Source organism: Prionailurus bengalensis, chromosome A2 (assembly GCF_016509475.1).
Source record: "Prionailurus bengalensis isolate Pbe53 chromosome A2, Fcat_Pben_1.1_paternal_pri, whole genome shotgun sequence".
NCBI lineage: Eukaryota > Metazoa > Chordata > Mammalia > Carnivora > Felidae > Prionailurus > Prionailurus bengalensis.
The window spans coordinates 162,700,792-162,718,475 of record NC_057348.1 but is presented as its reverse complement, the minus strand read 5'-3'; the positions used below and the strand labels follow the sequence as shown (position 1 = coordinate 162,718,475).

General features: G+C 58.0%; 1 protein-coding gene across 3 annotated transcripts; it reads right to left on the bottom strand.

Moving 5' to 3' along the window:
• Nucleotides 1-1,024: 1,024 nt before the first annotated feature.
• Nucleotides 1,025-17,062, bottom strand: ABCB8 (ATP binding cassette subfamily B member 8). 3 transcript variants are annotated; one of them, XM_043589922.1, is made up of 16 exons: nucleotides 16,864-17,062; nucleotides 12,646-12,958; nucleotides 12,126-12,281; nucleotides 11,954-12,048; nucleotides 11,715-11,820; nucleotides 10,758-10,919; nucleotides 10,573-10,658; nucleotides 10,360-10,457; nucleotides 9,977-10,082; nucleotides 6,937-6,970; nucleotides 6,600-6,736; nucleotides 6,342-6,436; nucleotides 6,031-6,164; nucleotides 5,101-5,248; nucleotides 3,491-3,741; nucleotides 1,025-2,859 (listed from the first exon to the last, which is right to left on the bottom strand). In XM_043589922.1, exons 1-16 carry the CDS (start codon nucleotides 16,956-16,958, stop codon nucleotides 2,734-2,736), a joined length of 2,142 nt encoding a protein of 713 aa, XP_043445857.1. In that variant the 5' UTR covers nucleotides 16,959-17,062; the 3' UTR covers nucleotides 1,025-2,733. The 3 variants fall into 3 exon arrangements, with proteins under 3 accessions (XP_043445857.1, XP_043445854.1, XP_043445858.1); XM_043589919.1 differs by having other exon boundaries at nucleotides 10,573-10,919; nucleotides 16,864-17,060; XM_043589923.1 differs by lacking the exon at nucleotides 12,646-12,958 and having other exon boundaries at nucleotides 16,864-17,022.
• Between the last annotated feature and the right edge of the window lie 622 nt (nucleotides 17,063-17,684).

Below are 17,684 nucleotides of genomic sequence, written 5' to 3'. Positions count from 1 at the left end.
GAGAGGGAGAAAGGGTGAGCAGGGGAGGGGAGACACACAGAGAGGGGGAGTCACAGAAACCGCAGCAGGCTCCAGGCTCTGAACAGTCAGCACAGAGCCCGATGCAGGGCTCGAACTCACAAACCATGAGATCATGACCTGAGCCGAAGTTGGACGCTTAACTGATTGAGACACCCAGGTGCCCCTCTTCTTCTTTTTTTTTTTTAAGTAGGCTCCGTGCCTAACATGGGGCTTGAACTCATGACGCTGAGATCAAAAGTCACATGTTCTACCCACAGAGCCAGCTGGGTGCCCCTGCAGGGGGGCTTTTCTAAAGGAAGAGATACAGTGCCCCTGACCCAGCTGGGGTGCCCCGGGCCACAGTGCCCAGCATGGCATGGCAATGCCAGCCTTGAGAGGGCAGAGCTGGTACATTTGACTGAAGATGCTGCCGATGATCCAGAGGAGACGATGGGGCAGCCAGGGCAGGACTCCCAGCAGCTGGAGCAGACACCTCCAGGAAGTAGAGCGGCGGTCCGAAAGGCTGGTACCTACTGGCCTGCAGTGGGCCAAATGTGTCGTGCTGATCCAAGGCATGGGGACAAAGGACAGCAGGAGAGCCTGGTGGCTGAGGGCTGGGGGGGGAGGGGGAGGGGTGGGGTCAGCCCAGACACCCCCCCCAAGGAGGATGGCCAGGGCCTGGTGTCCAGCCCCGCATTTGGTGAAGTAAATTTTCACCTGCCTGTTACCGGGAATGGGGAGACGCTGTACGGTAGGCCTGGGAGAACACAGGTTTACCTCCACTAATTTATTTACTGAAGCTTATTTCACTTGAGGCCGCCGGGCTCACACTGGTAGGCTCCTGGCCATGAGTGGAAGAAACACAGTGCGCCAACGGACCATGATCACGCTGTGCTGTCGTCACCTGTCCACCTGTCTGTCCTCCTGACAAGACTTTCACGGGGGGGGGGGGGGGGGGGGGGGGGGCGGGGACATCCTCACGCCCATGGCAGCTGTGCGGCACATGATACACGGATCTTGGAAACAGGGAGTGAACAACAGTTTATTGTACATGTGACCAGCTCCCGAGGCTGTGGCACTGGGAGTTTTAAGTACTTTACCACAGATCATCCCATTTCAACTCTTAAACTCTCGGGATGAGGTACCGCCAGGCTTACGACCCACGTTGAATAGTCGCCGGAGCCAAGGTTGAGGCTGAGGCCACGTGGCGAGCGTGAGGCTGACCGCACAACCTTCCGGCTCAAGGCCCGCCACAGACCTCACTACTTCCCTGGGTTGAGGGGTGGGGGGGCTGGGATTTGGAGAGGCCGCCCTGAAGAGGTCCGGAGAGACCGGAGTCTGGCATCAGGAGGGGTCTCTGGGGGGGGGGCTGGGGCTGGAGCTGGGGGAGCAGGAGCTTGTCTGCTCTCTCTCCCTGGGAGGGGTCTGGCAGGCCGCCGTGGACCCGGCTGGGAGCGGAGGCTGGCTCTGGGCTGTGCCTCCTGGGTGGGCGTTTAGCGGCAAAGCAACCCAGAGCCAGCCCACGCGCTGCCCCCCTGGGCTGTGGCCGCCCCGGCAGTGACCTCTGATCTGTAAGGAAGCAGGTATCAAACTAGGGTGGCTGTGGCCCGGGGACATTTCAGGTGCTTTGTCCCAGAGGAGCATCTGCTCCTAAGCCACACCCAGAAGAGGCTGTGGGGCCTCCTGCACTCACACCTGAGCCGCTGCTGCTTCTTCCAGGCTGGCCTCCGGCTACAGCGGGCTCTGCTGGTCCTACGCACGGCTGCCGCCCCTGACACAGGGCACTGCCTGTCCAACTGATTTTGTGTTTTGTCAGCCTGGGGGCAAAGTATCAACCTCTCCCTAGAGGTTTGGTGACCACCAGCACCATACGACCCCTGTGGCTGGAGCCTGGGGTGTGTCGGTTCCTCCTTAGTCTCCTTCAGGGCTGGGTGTCCTCGTGTAAGGGGGCTGTCCACAATCTCACAGGGTGACGGAGACGAGGTGCACGGGGCCAGGGCAGGGCTGCGATGGCTTGGTGAGTCGGAAGCTCCTTGAGGAACAGACCATGGCATGCCCTGCCCCTTCTCCCCCTTCCCACGGGCTGGAGGCATGTGGGGCACTTGTTCCGCTGGACGGGAGTGGGAGGGGGGGATGAAACCTAGAAAAAGGACCATTATTCACGGAGCAGGGAGGAGGGGAAACTGTTCTCAGGATGGGGACTGTGGGTTCAAGGGGCTGGCCGAAGGGGCGGGTTCCTTCCCCCAGGGCTCAGAGAGGCAGTGGGGACGGAGGAGAGAAGGGAGTCAGGCTAGGACGGTGAGGTCCTGGCACGGGTATGGGGAACCCCAGTGTGAACCCCTGATTTGTACAGAGGTGGGGCCGGAAGCCTTTAGGCTATCAGGTAGGGGGATACTTGGCAGGGTTCCTGAGAGGGGTTGGGAGGATCTGGGCAGACGGAGGGAACAGAGCAGGGGCCTGGGGACTCTGCCTCCTCTGTGCAGCCTAATGACTCATGGCTCTGGCAGGAGGGAGGTAGGCAGGAGGGGGAAACGGGGGCGGGGGGCGGAGGGAGTGGTCCCGACCTCCCCGCCTCCAGCTCAGCGAGAGTCCCAGGTTGCACTGTGAGCAGGGGAGCAGCAGCCCACACCCCAGTGCACTGGTCTTCCTGGGTGTTTGGTCCCTGGGAGCTCCCCTGAGCCGAGCCCCAGTCCTGGGTGCCGATGCTCGGCGGCAACCAGACCCTAGCTGCTCTCAGGACTTGGGGTGGCGGTTCCTGGGGCCTCTGGGCATCTCGGGAGCTGGGACATCCAGGGCCTGTCTCCGGATGAGCTCCGCATAGAGCCCACCCTTCTTTAGGAGCTCTTCATGGGTTCCCACCTGGAGAGAGGAAGGAGGGGCAGACGGTCACCCCAACACAGTTCACAGCCCTAGGAGGGCTGGCTTCTTATCAGCCATCGAGCGCACTGTCCTCTCAGCCATCGTCCCTCCTGGAGACACTATGACCCCAGAGCACCGGCACGTCTGAACTCGCTAGTGCCATCTCCCTGCTTAGCTGGGTTTTGGAAGAGCATCTCCCTTATGGAACCCAGAGACTCCAGCTTTCACTTGAGTGAGCAGCTGGGAGCTGGGGGCCGGGCCTCATGCAGCCTCCCGGCCTTGCTGCAGACCAGCCTGTGGAGAACAGCTCCCTGCCTGCCCCTCTCCAGGGTCCCTGGTGCTGCCTCTGCTGTACCTCAGCCCCTAGTCCCCTTCTCCCTGGTGCTCCACACTTCTCTGAGTCCCTTCCCTTCGGTTCTGGGAGTCATGAGGTAGTTCTACTACCCCACGGGACAGTGGAAGAAACGGGCCCTGGGAGGCCAGGGCAGGAATTCCTGAATCCACACAGGGTGTTGCTTCCAGAATACGCCCCAGGCTCCCAGGGCCAGGCCAGACCCTCACAGCCGAGCCACTCTTTCCACTGCGTCCACGGCTAAAACTGTCCCAACCCACTGCCTGGCCCCCAGCTGACCTCACAGACTTGGCCGTGGGCCATGACGACGATGTGGTGGGCCCCACGCACGGTGCTGAGCCGGTGTGCGATGACCAACACCGTGCGGCCAGTGCTGGCGCGGTCCAGGGCCTCCTGCACGACCCGCTCGGACTCTGAGTCTAGTGCGCTGGTTGCCTCGTCCAGGATCAGCACCGTGGGCTGCTTGATGAGGGCACGGGCAATGGCTAGGCGCTGCTTCTGGCCACCAGACAGGGTTGCACCCCGCTCACCTGGGGAGAAAGGGGACAGGGCAGGGCCTTGAAGCGATCTTCAGCTCTGCACTTGGGGGCGGCCCTACAAAGGGGCACCTGGGCCGTCTAGAACTTTCCATCTGGTCCCTCAGGCTCACCACCTTGCACCATGCACATTCGCCTGCCTCGGATGGGTCAGCATCCTGATCCCATAACCCTGTGCAAACGCACATGTGCACTCACACCAGACAGCAGGAGGGGCGCACACTCGGGATTCAGTGCACCCTGGAGACACCCAGTGCCCCTCCCACACCGGGGTGGGGTCTCAGAGCCATGCCTGGGCCTGTGGCTCCAGCTGCCTTCTCCTGGCCTGCTGGGTCTCCGCCACCCTGGGGACGTCCACGACCCAGATGTGGGCCCTGGAGTGTAGTGACGGCTTGCCATGGGGCATTCTGGGAAGATCCCACTTGGGGTCTACCATGCTCACAGGAAAACAGCAGAGGGGGCAGCCTGGGAGTGAAAAACAGCACCATGGGGATGGTGGTCAGAGGTCAGCAAGGGCAGACTAAAGCCCCAGATGAGCCTGCTAGTGTGCTGGGGTCAGAGGTACAAGGAAGGTGCCTCTCGAGAGGTGTGGGCACAGCACCTCCAGTCGGGGGAGTGTGGACTCTGGGTGGTGACCAGAATGGGCTGGATCACTAATACAGCGTGGATGATGGCTATAGACAGGGGTGGTACCACCCCTGAAGCTCAGCCAGACTGAGGCCTAAGTTTCAAGATGTGCCAAGAACCCCAGATATGCCTACACCTTGAGACGTGCCAGAACATTCTGCAACACAGCCAAGGACTGGGGGTGATAAACATGGCCCCAGAGGTTGAAAAAAAGACCCCTTTGTGAATGCACAAAGCCGCGAGCCGCGATGTGAATATTCTAGTGTGAGGCCGCAACACTGCAACGTCCCAGAACCACGAAAGCCCTTCTCTGGGTAGGTCAGAAGGGAGACCTGTTCAGTCACATCAATCCCTGTGGGTAACTAGACGGAAACGCTTTTAAATTAAGGAACAAAAGGGCAGGAATGAAACAGGAGCCTGAAGCACAAGGAATTACGAGAAGATTAGCAGTCCAGTGCTTCTGGTCCCGTCTTAGGACGTGGAGGCCTCTGGGAAGCTCTGAAGGTCCCTGACACCACAGACCCCTTGCAAGTGTCCCTGGCCGGGTCCTGCGCCTACACTTTCTGAGGCATCCCCGTCTCTGCAGCCTGCGTGTGGTTGAACCACAGACCTGTGTCTGCCCCCCTCGGCCACGGACCTAGCCTTCCCTGATGCCAGGCCTGTGTCCCTGTGGCCTGTTCACGCAGGCCTGGCAGATCCAAGCAGAACACTGTCCCCGGGACTCACCGACTACGGTGTTGTAGCCCTCGGGGAAGCTGGTGATGAACTCGTGGGCATTGGCCTCCCGGGCAGCTGCGTAAACCTCTTCATCCGAGGCACCCAGCTTCCCAAAACGGATGTTCTCCATGATCGTCGTTCCGAACAGGACTGGCTCCTGCGGTGGCGGGGTGGGTCCACATGGGACATTCTGACTTTGCCCCAAACCCCGGAGCGGGGCAAAAAGGCGATTTTGGCCACACCGGAACTGGCCTCTTGCAAGACAGGTAGGGGCAATTCAAAGTTACAAGTCCAATAAAAAAAGAGAGATCTGTCAAAGTGGGGAGAGGCCGAGCTCCCTGCAGGGCACAGGGTCCCTCAGGAGTGGGATGGGGAGGTGGCTGAGCCAGCTGGCCTGGCAAAACCTCTCCTCTTGGGAGAGATGGGGAAGAAGGGGGTGTTCATTCTAGCTTTCTCTGCAGTGGTGGGTTGGTGAGGGTGCCCTCTTTATCCAATCACGGGAGGAGGGTGGACCCTCGCTGGGGGGCACCGCCTCACACAGAAGGAAAGAAGTGAGGCTGAGGGCTTCAGGGTGGGGCCACGGGGGCTTGCTTAGTCAGGGGCGGGGGTCTCTAGACCTTCTGAACACCACATGTTTGTCAGAGGACCCAGGGGTCCTAAAATAGGGTCCCACTGCACCTGGTTGGATGGCAGTAAGGGAGGAGCAGAGTTCCTGCCCCGGGGAGGCAAGGGCAGAGCTGCGGCGGGCTGGGGAGGGCAAGCCCCAGATCCCATGACCGCTGGGGAGCCAGTCAGGATGGCCTCAGCCCCCTACTCCCTCCCCACAAAGAGAGCAGGGGTAAAGTGGGCGGGAGGGAGGAAGAAGGGGAAAGGCCCAGGTGCAGTAAGGACCGCGAGAAAAGACAGACGGCGTCTGCAAGTCGGAGACGCGCTTCCCACCTGGCTGATGAAGCCGATGACCTGGCCTCGGAGCCAGGAGGGATCGAGGGTTCGCAGGTCCCGCCCATCCAGGGTCACTACGCCGGCTGTGGGGTCGTAGAAGCGCTCGAGCAGGGAAGCCACCGTGGTCTTTCCTGGGGAAGTGGGCGTGGGGGCACAGGGCGGTCAGGGAGGTGGCATGGTTTCTGGAGGCTCTGCCAGGGAAGAGGGACCCCCGGTGACAGGTGAAGGGGCCCCTCCTCCCATCCCACTCTGAGTGGTTACCGTAGGAAGGAAGGTCCTAGAGTGGGAGGGCGGGGGGTTCCTCTCACCTCCGCCGGACTGGCCCACGAGGGCCACGATCTTGCCAGGGGGCAGCGTGAGGCTGAAGTCTTCGAGCACCTGGAAGCCGGGGCGGCAGGGGTAACTGGAAGGAGCCAACGGAGATCCTTAGTTAGACCAGGTCCTGGCCCCTTTCTGCCCTGGCCCCTGCTCGAGTCTCACTGTACCCCGAGGGGGGGGCTCGTTTAGAGGGAGACACGGACCCACAGGGCCTCACGCCCCCATGCCCACCCGCTGATGCCGCTGACCTGAAGCAGACGTTGTGGAACGTGACGGCCCCGCGCAGGTGCTCTCTGGGGATGCAGCAGCCCCCAGCCAGCGGAATGCATGGGCTCAGAGTCATGTACTCAAACACCCGGGCACCCGCACTGAGCCCCCGCACCACCTGGGGAGGGGGTTAATTAAAGTCCGAGGTGAGGGAGGGGTGGGGTCTGAGGGCAAGGCTGGCAGTGCAGCCCCATCTCCTGACACCCCCTCCACCTGACACCTGGTTCCTGCAGCACACAGGTGATGCTGGTTGCTGACAGGACTCCAGCCCAGATCCGATGTCCACACCACGGGGCCCGCCCCCTGACTGCCACTCACCTGGCCGAACAGGACAGAGAGGTTGGCCATGGACCTGTGAGGAGGAGAGAAAGATTCAAAGAGTGGGGACAGGAGCCCCAGAGAAGGCTGGTGCCAGAGGGAAGGGTATGGGTCTCAGCTGCATGGGGGCAGAGAGGACGTGGCGCGTGAGGCTAGGAAACGGGCAGCCTGAAGGCGAACACAGAGGATGTTCCTGAAATCTGGGACAGCAGGAGCCCTGGGATCCAGCAACACCAGATAGTTCACTGGCAGGTCGCTTCTCCTTGGAACCACGTTATCTCCTTGTTCTCTCCTTGGCCAGATGAAGCTGACAACTGTCTGCCACCTCAGGCCTGGGGGCTCCGGGGAGATGGGCACAGGAAGCAGGCACGGGGCTCAGGGGAGCTGGGCTCTGTGCTGCCTGCCTGCACCAACAACACGAGGGAGAGCGCCAGCACCGTGAACAGGTCGGGGCCACGAGGCCCATGGGGCAAGGTCAGCTCTAGTGCGGTGGACTCCTGGGGGAGCAAGGGCTAATTAAGGTGGAAAATGGATGTTAATCCTTTCAGAGAAAGAAGGAACTCGAAGACCCTGGAGCATGTGACGGGTGGGGGATGGGCCCCAAAACAAAGTTCCATAGAGACGCTAGCGCGGGCTTGCCCTGTGTAAGGCATGGTGCGAGTGTGTCTCTGTCCAGGGGGGGTCACCTCCTCTGCAGTGCAAGGCTGTCGGCTGCTGGAAGGTGGAGAGTCATGCTTCTCAGTCACCGGCCCTGACCGGGCTGGCCAGTCCGCGACAGTGCGCGTGTCTGTGAGTGTGCATGTGGGTCCTTGAAGTGGAAAAGACTGAGCGCCTTGAACGGGAAAGTCACTTCCTCCAGCGCCAGGGGTGAGGAGGGGAGGGGCCTGCAAGGAAATGGTTCTGGCAGGCTCAGAGAGTTACTGGCATTTGCCGGAGTGAGTGGAGAGGCATTGAGCAAGGAAGAGCCAGGACAGTGAGTTATCTGTGGACGACAAGGGAGAACATCCTCCACAAGAGATCTGGAGGCCATTAGGGCCTGGCAGAGGTGCCCGGCAGCAACCAAAAAGCAGATGCACATGACACGTTGGTGCGCGATGACCTTGCTCTCAGAGACAGCTCAGGAGGCAGCCCTGAGAGCCCTGGCGGGGGGGTGGCCCCTTACCGGTGAGGACAGACCTGGATGTAGACCAGGTGGCCTGGCCCTGACTGTGGTCTGTCTGGGTACCGCTCCGTCTCCTCCAGAGACCCAGTGCCACAAAAAGAACACCTAGAATGGGGTCTAAAGATTGAGGCTGCCTCCCTCCCCTCCCTTGCCCTGCTGGACCCCAGGAGGAAATACATCAGCCTCCTAAATAGATCGAATTCCTCCAAGGTGGGTGGTGAAGGATCTCCACGTGGGGAGGGCCCCCCACAAAGGATAGTCCTAAGGCCCGTGGCTGTGGGAGCAGCTCCGTGTAGCAGCCAGAGAGAGAGACAGCATAGATGAACTTCCTAGGCTTTTCTGTTTATAAGAAAGCTCTGCTAACTGGCTAGCCCATGCTGTGGGGAGGAAAGGAAGGGGTCGGAACTCAGGCCACAAAGGGAAGTGGGGGCCCAGATGAAGGGGAGCCTGATGGAGGAGGGCCAGACTCGGGAGGTGTAGGGAAAGGGAGACCTTCCCATCACTGCCTGTGGAGGGCCATATGGTGACTGTGTGCGTGGAACCAGGCGGGTTTGTCGGGCTCCTCAGGACCAGAGCACGAGGCCAGGGCTTAGCCTGGGGTCTGTGCCAAGTCCCACCTCTACAACAGTCCTCTCGGTCCCCAGGCTACCAGGGAACAGTTCCCAGGCTGGAGGAGGGATGAGGCCACCCAGGGTCTGAACTTCAGAGAAGGTGTGAATGGGCCCAGATATGGGAGCACCAGACACAAATGGGGCCAAGGATGGGAGTCCTTTCTACCAACCCATCTTCAGACTGGCTCCAGTCTACCTGGGACAATAACAAGGCTGATGACGAGGGGCGCTGTAAGAAACAGGCAGTAAGACACAATGCAGAGCCGGGCCACGAGTGTCGGAAGCAATGGGGGAGGGGCACGGAGGGGTGTTTGGGGTGAGAGTCTGTTCTCTTGACGTGCTTGACAGTAATTTGGGTCTCTGCTCTTCAATGATTTATTACAGCATATTTGCTCTTCTGTTATTCATCACGACATCTACTTATGCTTTACGTGCTCTCACATATGTGGTGTGGGGGGGAGATGATGAGAAACTGCAGCAGGAACTGCTAGCGTTTAGCTCAGAAGAGAAAGGAAAGGGGAGGCCTTGGGGGTTTTGAGCAAAGGGAGCCGAGAGGTCCGGGCAGACAGGCCCAGTGGGGCAGGTAGATCGCAGAACAACGAACACAGTGAGCTCCAGGCTGGGAAGGGCAGGGGAGAGGCTGAGCCGCTCAGCCCTGGGAAGGTCAGAGAGGATGGCAGGTGAGCTCGTAAAGAGCATGTCAAAGACGGTCTATCCATACGTGGAATCTCACTCGGCCTTAAAAAGGAAGGAAATGGACACAGGCTACGCTATGGACGAACCTGGAAGATATGCTGAGTGAGATAGGCCCGTCACAAAAGGACAAACGCTGTGCAATCTCACTTACGTGAGGCACCCAAAGTGGGCAAATCACAGACGTGGAGGTTGTCAGGGGCTGAGGGAAGGGGTTGTGGGGGCTCAGCATTTAACAGCCGGTTTCAGTGCTGCAGCACGAAGGGCGGGAGACGGATGGTGGTAACAGATGCACAAACTCTATGCTTACAAACGGTTAAGATGGTAAATGTGACATTACGTGTGTTTTGCTACAATGACCAATTTTTTAAGAAGCTGTCTCGGAAATTTCGGAGCCGTTTAGGCGGCCGAAGATGTCAGCTGCATTCCTGAGCATACGGACGGTGAATCAGGTTACAGGGTGCTCACGGATGGCACGGGGGCACTCTCCCCAGCCAGCCCCTGGGGCGGGCCACCATCCCCTGTCCCTCCACTCAGCAGGGCTCCTGCAGGACGGGGACAGCCTCACACTCACCTCTGCACCGTCTGGGAGGCCACGAGGAAGGACATGAGGTCTCCCCCTGTCAGCTCCTGTCCAGCCACGAGGGAGCCCCCAATAAACAGAGTGCCTAAGACCATGCCTGCGTGTGGAAAGGGACAGACGGTCAGGAAGGCGTCTGCCTGGAATAGCGTCTACCTGTTTCATGCGGAAATGAGTGTGTGTGTGTGTGCGCGCACACGTGCATGTGTGGTGGTGGAGCTCACACACCTGGCACTCCTACAGATGTCTGAAGGACATCAAGCAGGCGGAGAGCCGCCCCTCCCCTGCGTGGCTGGGACTTGCCCTTCACTGCTCCACGCTCATCCCCAGCCGTGACGGGGCGCGCCCACACCCCGGGTGGGGACTTGCTCACTCACAGTTGAAGGCAATGTTGGAGAGCCCCTGGAACAAGGCGATGCCCCTGCCCAGCTCCTCTGCCTTACAGCGGGACCCCTCCAGCTCTGCTCCGTAGCGTCTGGGGAGAGAGGCCAAGCCCGGCTGTCAGGAAGCAGCCGGGCTGGGGTGCAGGGCTGCTGGGGTGCATTCAGGGAGTCCTCCCTGCTTCATGCTCCTCTCCGTCTGGGACTCACTCCTCTTCCCGATGCTCCATGGCGAAGGCCCGCACGGTCCGAACGTTGCCCAGGGCCTCATCTGCTACGCCTGTCGCCCTTGCAATCTGCAAGGAGTCCAGGAAGTAGGCGGCTGGCTTGGGGACGGGGAGGAATGGCGGGGCAGACAGAAATGGGGAAAGCAAGGATGGCAGGAATGCTGGTACCTGCTCCTGACACTGGCGAGACAACTTTCGGAGAGCTGAGCCCATTAGGGTGCCAACTCCCATAAGAATGGGTGTGGCCACCATCAGCAGCAGCGTGAGGCGGGGGGACAGCATGGACAGGGACACCAGGCAGCCAGCCACCTGGGTGCAGCTTCGCAGTCCCTGGGGGAGAGAAGGGACGCAGGAAGGCTGTTTGGCATCAGCACCACGACACGGGGACTTCACCAAGGGTCCACTGGCTACAGCGGCCAAGGACGCTTCCGAAGGCCAAGGCCATGAGTCTGACCCTGGAAGGCCAACCGGCAGTCCACCCAGTCATAATGCATGACCCTTTCTCTCCTAGCAGGCATGAAAGGCCTGGGTGAGAATGTCTATGGACCACAGCCTCCTTCCCCCAGACAAATCCCAATTTGCTTTGCCTTTTGCTTTAGGAACTGAAAAAAAAAGAATCGAGCAGGAACGTCACCCAGGGACTGCTACGGGCCAGTGTGAGGCATGACCCAGCAGCCACAGTGACCATGTGGGTGGATGAGAACAGGACATCAGTAATGCAGTAAAAAGCCTTTACTCGTTCTCGTTAACACTTGTCAGCATGCCAGGCATTCTGGGGGTAAGGCAGGCCAGGGTGATTTTGCTCTTGGCAAGCCGGTCCAAGAAAGGCTCTTGTCTGAGTCCTTGGGAAGGTTTTCCGGGGAGGTAGAATTTCAGAACAGGAGTGAAACAGCCTGTCCTGACCTTGGACGATACCACAGTACCTCCCTTCCGTGAACTTCCCCACTCCCTCATCCACACCCTCACCAGACAGCAGGCTTCTCACTTGGTGCGAGCCTAAGCTCAGAGCCCAACAGCAAGGCGGGTGGGGCTGGCCTGATGTGTCTACACTGGGGTGTGTGTGTGTGTGTGTGTGTGTGTGTGTGTGTGTGTGTGTATACACACAGGGGGGCCTGGGGAACTGACCTGGGAGATGACGAGTTTGAAAGATGATTTAAACTCTTGCACATCAGCTGTCAGTCGGCTCACCAGCTGCCCTGTCTTTTTAGCATCGAAGAAAGCAATATCTTGTCTGGTGGTAGGTCAAGGGTACAGTAGGTTGGGGAGAAGAGGAGACATTAGTTTAGGACAAGACCCTGCCCCTACATTTGTCCAGACCTCTGGGGCCAGCAGTTCCCCCTGCCCGCACCCTGCACTGGCAGTACCGAAGCAGGTTGCTGAAGAGGGCCCTCCGCATGTCCACGGCCATGCGCTCGCCGATGCGGGACAGCAATACCAGGTACCCGAAGGTCAGCAGGCCCTGGGAGAGAGGCCGGGGCACTCAGGGGCGCCCAGGAGGCTCCTTTGGGTGCCCCCAGGCCCTCCCTCCTGTTGTACCTGAATGCCATAGAGGATGAGCAGGTAGGTGCTGAGATTCCGAGACTCAGTCAGGAAGCTGCCCACATGGTCCCTTGTGTACTTGGCCACAATCTCCACCAGCTGGCCCAGGAGCAGGGGGATCTGCACATTCACCAGGGCCGCACCCAGTGCCAGCTTGGGGAGGGGGGGGCAGACATTTAGAGGGGGCCATATTCTTCCCCATCCCTGGCCCTGACCTTGGCCCTCCCTCTCCTGCAGCTGTTCATGTTTGGCTGTGTGCTTCTTCGAGTTCCAGCCCAGGCTGCCAGAGCCTGGGGATTCCTGTACCCTGCACAGCCAGCTGCCCTGTGCGGGATCGCCTGGCATCCCTTGGCTTCCAGTCCCTAAGGCAGCCAGCCCTTGCTGCTTCCTGAGGTCTATCCTGAGACTTGGTGAGGCAGACAAGCTGCCCCTGTGCAGCTCCAGCTGGTGCTTCTGCAAACCCCTGGCTGGGTCCTTCCCTGTCCCTGGTGTGGGCGAAAGGGGAGGGGCATCTCACCACGATGGCTGCCGCCAGGACCAGCAGGTGGGGGCGCAGAAACTGCCAGAAGAGCTTCCAGTTAAAGCGGGAATCCCCGACACAAGGTCTGGAGCAGGCAGGAGGGGCCTCTTCTGCCTCACACAGCGCCACAAGGCAGAGGCGGGGGCACTTACTCAACAGCACGGGGCCCAGAAGGATGCCCCCGACCCAGCGCCAGGCAGAGGGTCTTTGGCTGGGAGCTGGAGGCGCTCGAAGGAGGTGAGCCCGGAGCTGGGAGCGCAGCTGGGCCACAGCCCTGAGGAGGTAGGAGCTGTGGCGGCCATCAGAGCACCTGTAGGGAGACAATGGCATCGATGGCTCACGGCCCCGAGTGAACTTCAAGGGAGCAACCAATCAGGCCGGCTCTGAGCTGAGGCCTCTGGACAGCATTTCTTCCTCCGTAGGGTCCTACACGACTCCTCCCAGGGCTGTTCTTTAGCACCTCAGTTTCTAAGAGAAACACACTGAGGCCAAGTTGCTGAGGAGCAAGACAATAGTCGGCAACCAAGTCGGAAAGGTGCTCTCGCCACGCCATCAGACAGCTGGGCCCCCTCAGCCTCCAGCGGCCCCTCTGGTCAGGGGCCATCTCCAACCCACGTGCTTTCTGATCACGGGACATCACTTTGGACGGCAGCTCGTCTGCAGGCACTCCTTCTACAGCTGAGGAAGCAGAGGTCCTAAGTGAGTCTGGTTCAGAGAGGCAAGAGGAGAGTGCCCCCTGGCCACACCCGGCACTGGGCTGGCTTGCAGTGGCGACGCCTGGCCCACGTGGCCCCCATGTTGCCAGACAATGGTCCGGCTGTGTTTGATCCTCCCTTCTCTGGGAGGGAGACGCCCTTATTCTCACTTGATGGAAGAGAATGTCACGGGGACTGAGAGAGCTGGAATAATTTGTCCCCAAGCAGCAGCACCTGGACAAGAGGGGAACCCTGCTGTGTGACTCCAGGATCCAGGCTTGTTCTAGTCTGCCACGTGTGCTGTGCCCAAGGCTGGGTGTGGCAGGGCCTGGACCGGCCCCGTGTCTTCTGACCCCTGGTCACTGTTCATTGCACCCCAACACCCAGACTCCTCCCAGGCCCCGAGTGCTTATGTGGCAGCGTATGGAGAAAAACGGTGACACACTCCCTCTCTATCAACTGAAGGAGAAAAAAGAAATTAACAATCCAAATAATGTATCTTGTCATCTCAGACCGGCCCAAATCACCTTCTCTGGTCTGCAGTTTCTGCATCGATACGCGGTGATGTCGGGTAGAGAGCCTACTGCGTGCCCACACTCTGCTGTGAGGCACGGGGAACAAGAGGTAAACAGGACAGACCATGTAACTACCCTCATGGTGGGAAGGACTAACAGCTAATGACAAAGGTTGCTGAGTGTGAAAAGGGGAACGGCAGGTGCTCAGAGCACAGACCACGAATTCCCTGTGTGAGGGCATCAGGAGAGGCCTTCCTGACCAGACCCGAGGGAGAATGGGAAGGAGCTGGCTAAGTGAAGGGGGTGGGGATAAAGTGGGGGAGAGCTGTAGGCAGCAGGGAGCGTGTTTGGGACATGTGCAGGTACGAAAGAAGGAAGAGCTGGAACCTGAAATACAAGGGAGAGGAGACATGGGCAGGACAGGCATCGAAGTTTTTATAGGACAGCTGGACTTTAGAGGGCAATGAAGACCATTCGTGGCTTTTAGGCTGAGGTATGACATAATCAAATCTGCATCTTAAAGATCACAGCAGAGGGGAGAAGGCTGGAGAAGGGCAAGCCTGGCTACGGGGACCCTGTTACAAGCAGAAGTTATTTGGCCAAGAGTAAATGGTGGGATGTTCAAAGATTCAAATGAGGTTATCGATGGGGAGAGGCTTTTAAAAACGAATACGGGGACGCCTAGGTGGCTCAGTCAGTTAAGCGTCTGGCCTTTGATTTTGGCTCAGGTTATGATCTCATGGTTCGTGAGATCAAGCCCTGCATCAGGCTCCGCGCTGACAGCGTGGAACCTGCTTGGGATTCTCTCTCTGCCCCTTGTACGATCTCTCTCTCTCAAAATAAATAAATAAACATCACAAAAAAAACCAACAACACAAAAAGGGTCACTTGGGTGGCTCAGTGGGTTAAGCATTCCACTCGTAATTACAGTTCAGGTCATGCATAATCTCACAGTTCATGACATTGAGCTCTGCACTGGGATTTTCTCTCCTCTCTCTGCCCCTCCCCTGCTTGCACGCATTCACTCGCTCTCTCAAAATAAATAAACATTAAAAAAAAAAAAGGAATAAATAGAATGAGGTTTTTCTTTATTCGGATGGTCTTTTGTGTTCTCAGATGCTCCCAACTGCAGACTCCACCTAATTTTTCCCTCGTTTCAAGGAGGCCCGGGTCCTCTCTGTTATGCCTCCTTCCACCCCATTCCACATGCCTGGCTTTTATGTCTCATTTTCCACTGTGTACTTTATGTCTACGCTAAATTTTAGAGAAGCTCATCTTCCTTCTGCCCAGTGTAACTGTCCAATTTCCCCATGAGACTTTATATTCCTCGAGGGCAGGAAGCTCTATCTTATCCACATTCACCCCCAGCACTTAGCAGAGTTCTTGTACATAACAGATATTCAGCAAACGGTTATGGTTATGTTTGTTGAGTGCATGCCCTTGTTAGAAATGCAGAAGGGAGGGGAGCCTGGGTGGCTCAGTCGGTTAAGCGTCCGACTTCGGCTCAGGTCATGATCTCACGGTCTGTGAGTTCGAGCCCCGCGTCGGGCTCTGTGCTGACAGCTCAGAGCCTGGAGCCTGCTTCAGATTCTGTGTCTCCCTCTCTCTCTGACCCTCCCCCATTCATGCTCTGTCTCTGTCTCAAAAATAAATAAAAACATTAAAAAAAAAAAAAAAAGAAATGCAGAAGGGAAAAATCTGACCTGTCCTGTTACTGCATTGTTTGCAAGTTGTAGACTTACTGAGGCCTACAGTAAGAAGTATGTTGTAAATTGCCACCCAGTACAATAAACACAGGTCACACAAAATTGAAATGCTTCACAAAACAATACTCTCTCTAATGTTAAAGCGGGTATTCTATTCTATTCACTTGTTTTAAAAAGTAGGCTCCACACTCAACGTGGGGCTTGAACTCAGACCCTGAGATCAAGAGTCACATGCTCACTAGGCACTCTCTATTACATTCACTTTTACATGATCCTACGCACTACGTTCATTTTTTGATCTACTGTGTTGTGACTTGCACATTTGAAAGACATTGCACTCGTGGGCACACAAATACTTGCATATTATCTGAGGTTTCTCTCCGGGTTTCTCTCTGGTTTAAATGATATCAACACCCTTACTCTCTTCCTAAGGAGTGTTTCAAGCATTTTAATAATTTACCATGGTTACTTTCCAACTTCTCTCATCTCCTCCAAACTAAGACTCTAAGCAAGGCTTGGTCACTGCCAAGAACTGGCAAATTACTTCCCAGCAACGGTACTTCTAGCTCCAGCTTGGCCCAGCTCTTCTCCTCTTTCAATCAGATGGGCTTTCAAAATGACACAAGTCCCTATCAGCTCACCCCTGCCAATCTGCTGCCTTCCTGGCCCACAGGTTATTCACTCCAGGATCAGAAAGGAATCCGTCCCTTCTCAAAAGCAGTTACACTGGGGTCGCAGTTTCAGGGTCTACGTTGGTTTCCTACCTGCCTCTCTCTCTCAGGACCAACGTGTGTAAACACACAAAAACACACATGTACGTGTTTCTAGATTTTTTTTTTTAATCTCTGCTGAAAACATCCAGATCTAGGAACAATTTCTGTTCAGCTCATATTGAATCTTGGGAGCAACACCAACACTACATGTCTCTGGACACGAACAGTTTTTGTCCAAATTGCCAGACCACTTCCAAGAAAGAGGACAGGGAGGGGGCAGGAACAGCACCCAGGCTCGACACCTGGCGCCCTCTGGTGGGAAGCACGGACCCGGTGTGGTCACCGACCTAGAGCGTTCCCTCCGCGCAGCCCACAGGCGGATACAGACGGGCCGAGTCTCCTGCTGGCACCTAGGTACTCGCTATAAATAACTGAAGCCAATCCCTGGGGAGTGACATTCTACCCCCGGGCCGGCCTACAACTTCCAGCAGGCCTCGCGCGAGCCCGGGACTCCATGTCCCGGCAGGCCCCACGCCCCGCCAGCCGGTCAACGGCCCGCGCTCCCAGTAGGTTTGTCACTTTTTACCTGACGGCCGCGAATGTCTGGAAGCGGAGGGGTAGTATCAGCCTGCCTGGGACAGGGCCACCCCGAATTCCGACCCGAAATAAGTGCACCAACATGATGGGACGTGAACACAGGAGCAGCCGGCAACGGCAGCTTCACCCTCATCCCATTGAGGGCTCCATGTTGGCGCCGGCCCCCATCCCGACAACCCCCTCGCGCCTCGGCGACGATTGGCGGAAAGACGCATCAATCTCGTCGCAAGCTGTGATTGAAGAAAGCCTTTTCGGTCCTTCTCCTTCCGGAAGTGTGATTGGACAGAGCCGACTATCCGCCCGCCCCCGGCTGTGGGCGGGGCCGAGCAAGTGGGGCATTGCTTTCCGCCTGCTGCCCGGGCCAGTCCTGGGGTGACTTCAGCAGCGTGTGCTTCGTGCGACCCTCCACCGCGGGGGTTATCCACAGTAACGCGCCAGCGTTACCCGGGACCTCGGGGTTGCTGGTCTATGGGTGCTGCCGGCGGACTCTAGATGTCCCAGGACTTCTAAGGAGTATAGAGTGTTGGTCCTAGGGGACGAGGGACCCAAAGGGGCCTGGGGAATTTTTTCAAAACATGTGCGCGTTCCATGTGATGCATCCCTTTCTCCCAGACAGATCAGAGCTCCAGGGATGGCAGCCACGTGTATTTGGGAAAAAAATTGTCCTGGTGATTCTGATACACTCCGCCTACTCAACGATTGAGAACCACTAGTGTGGAGGTCCCGTATAGCTTATGGAGGCGCGCCCCCCCCCCCCCCCCGATCCTTCTTTCCCACAGATGCCTTCTTACCGCAGTCAGGGTGACTTGT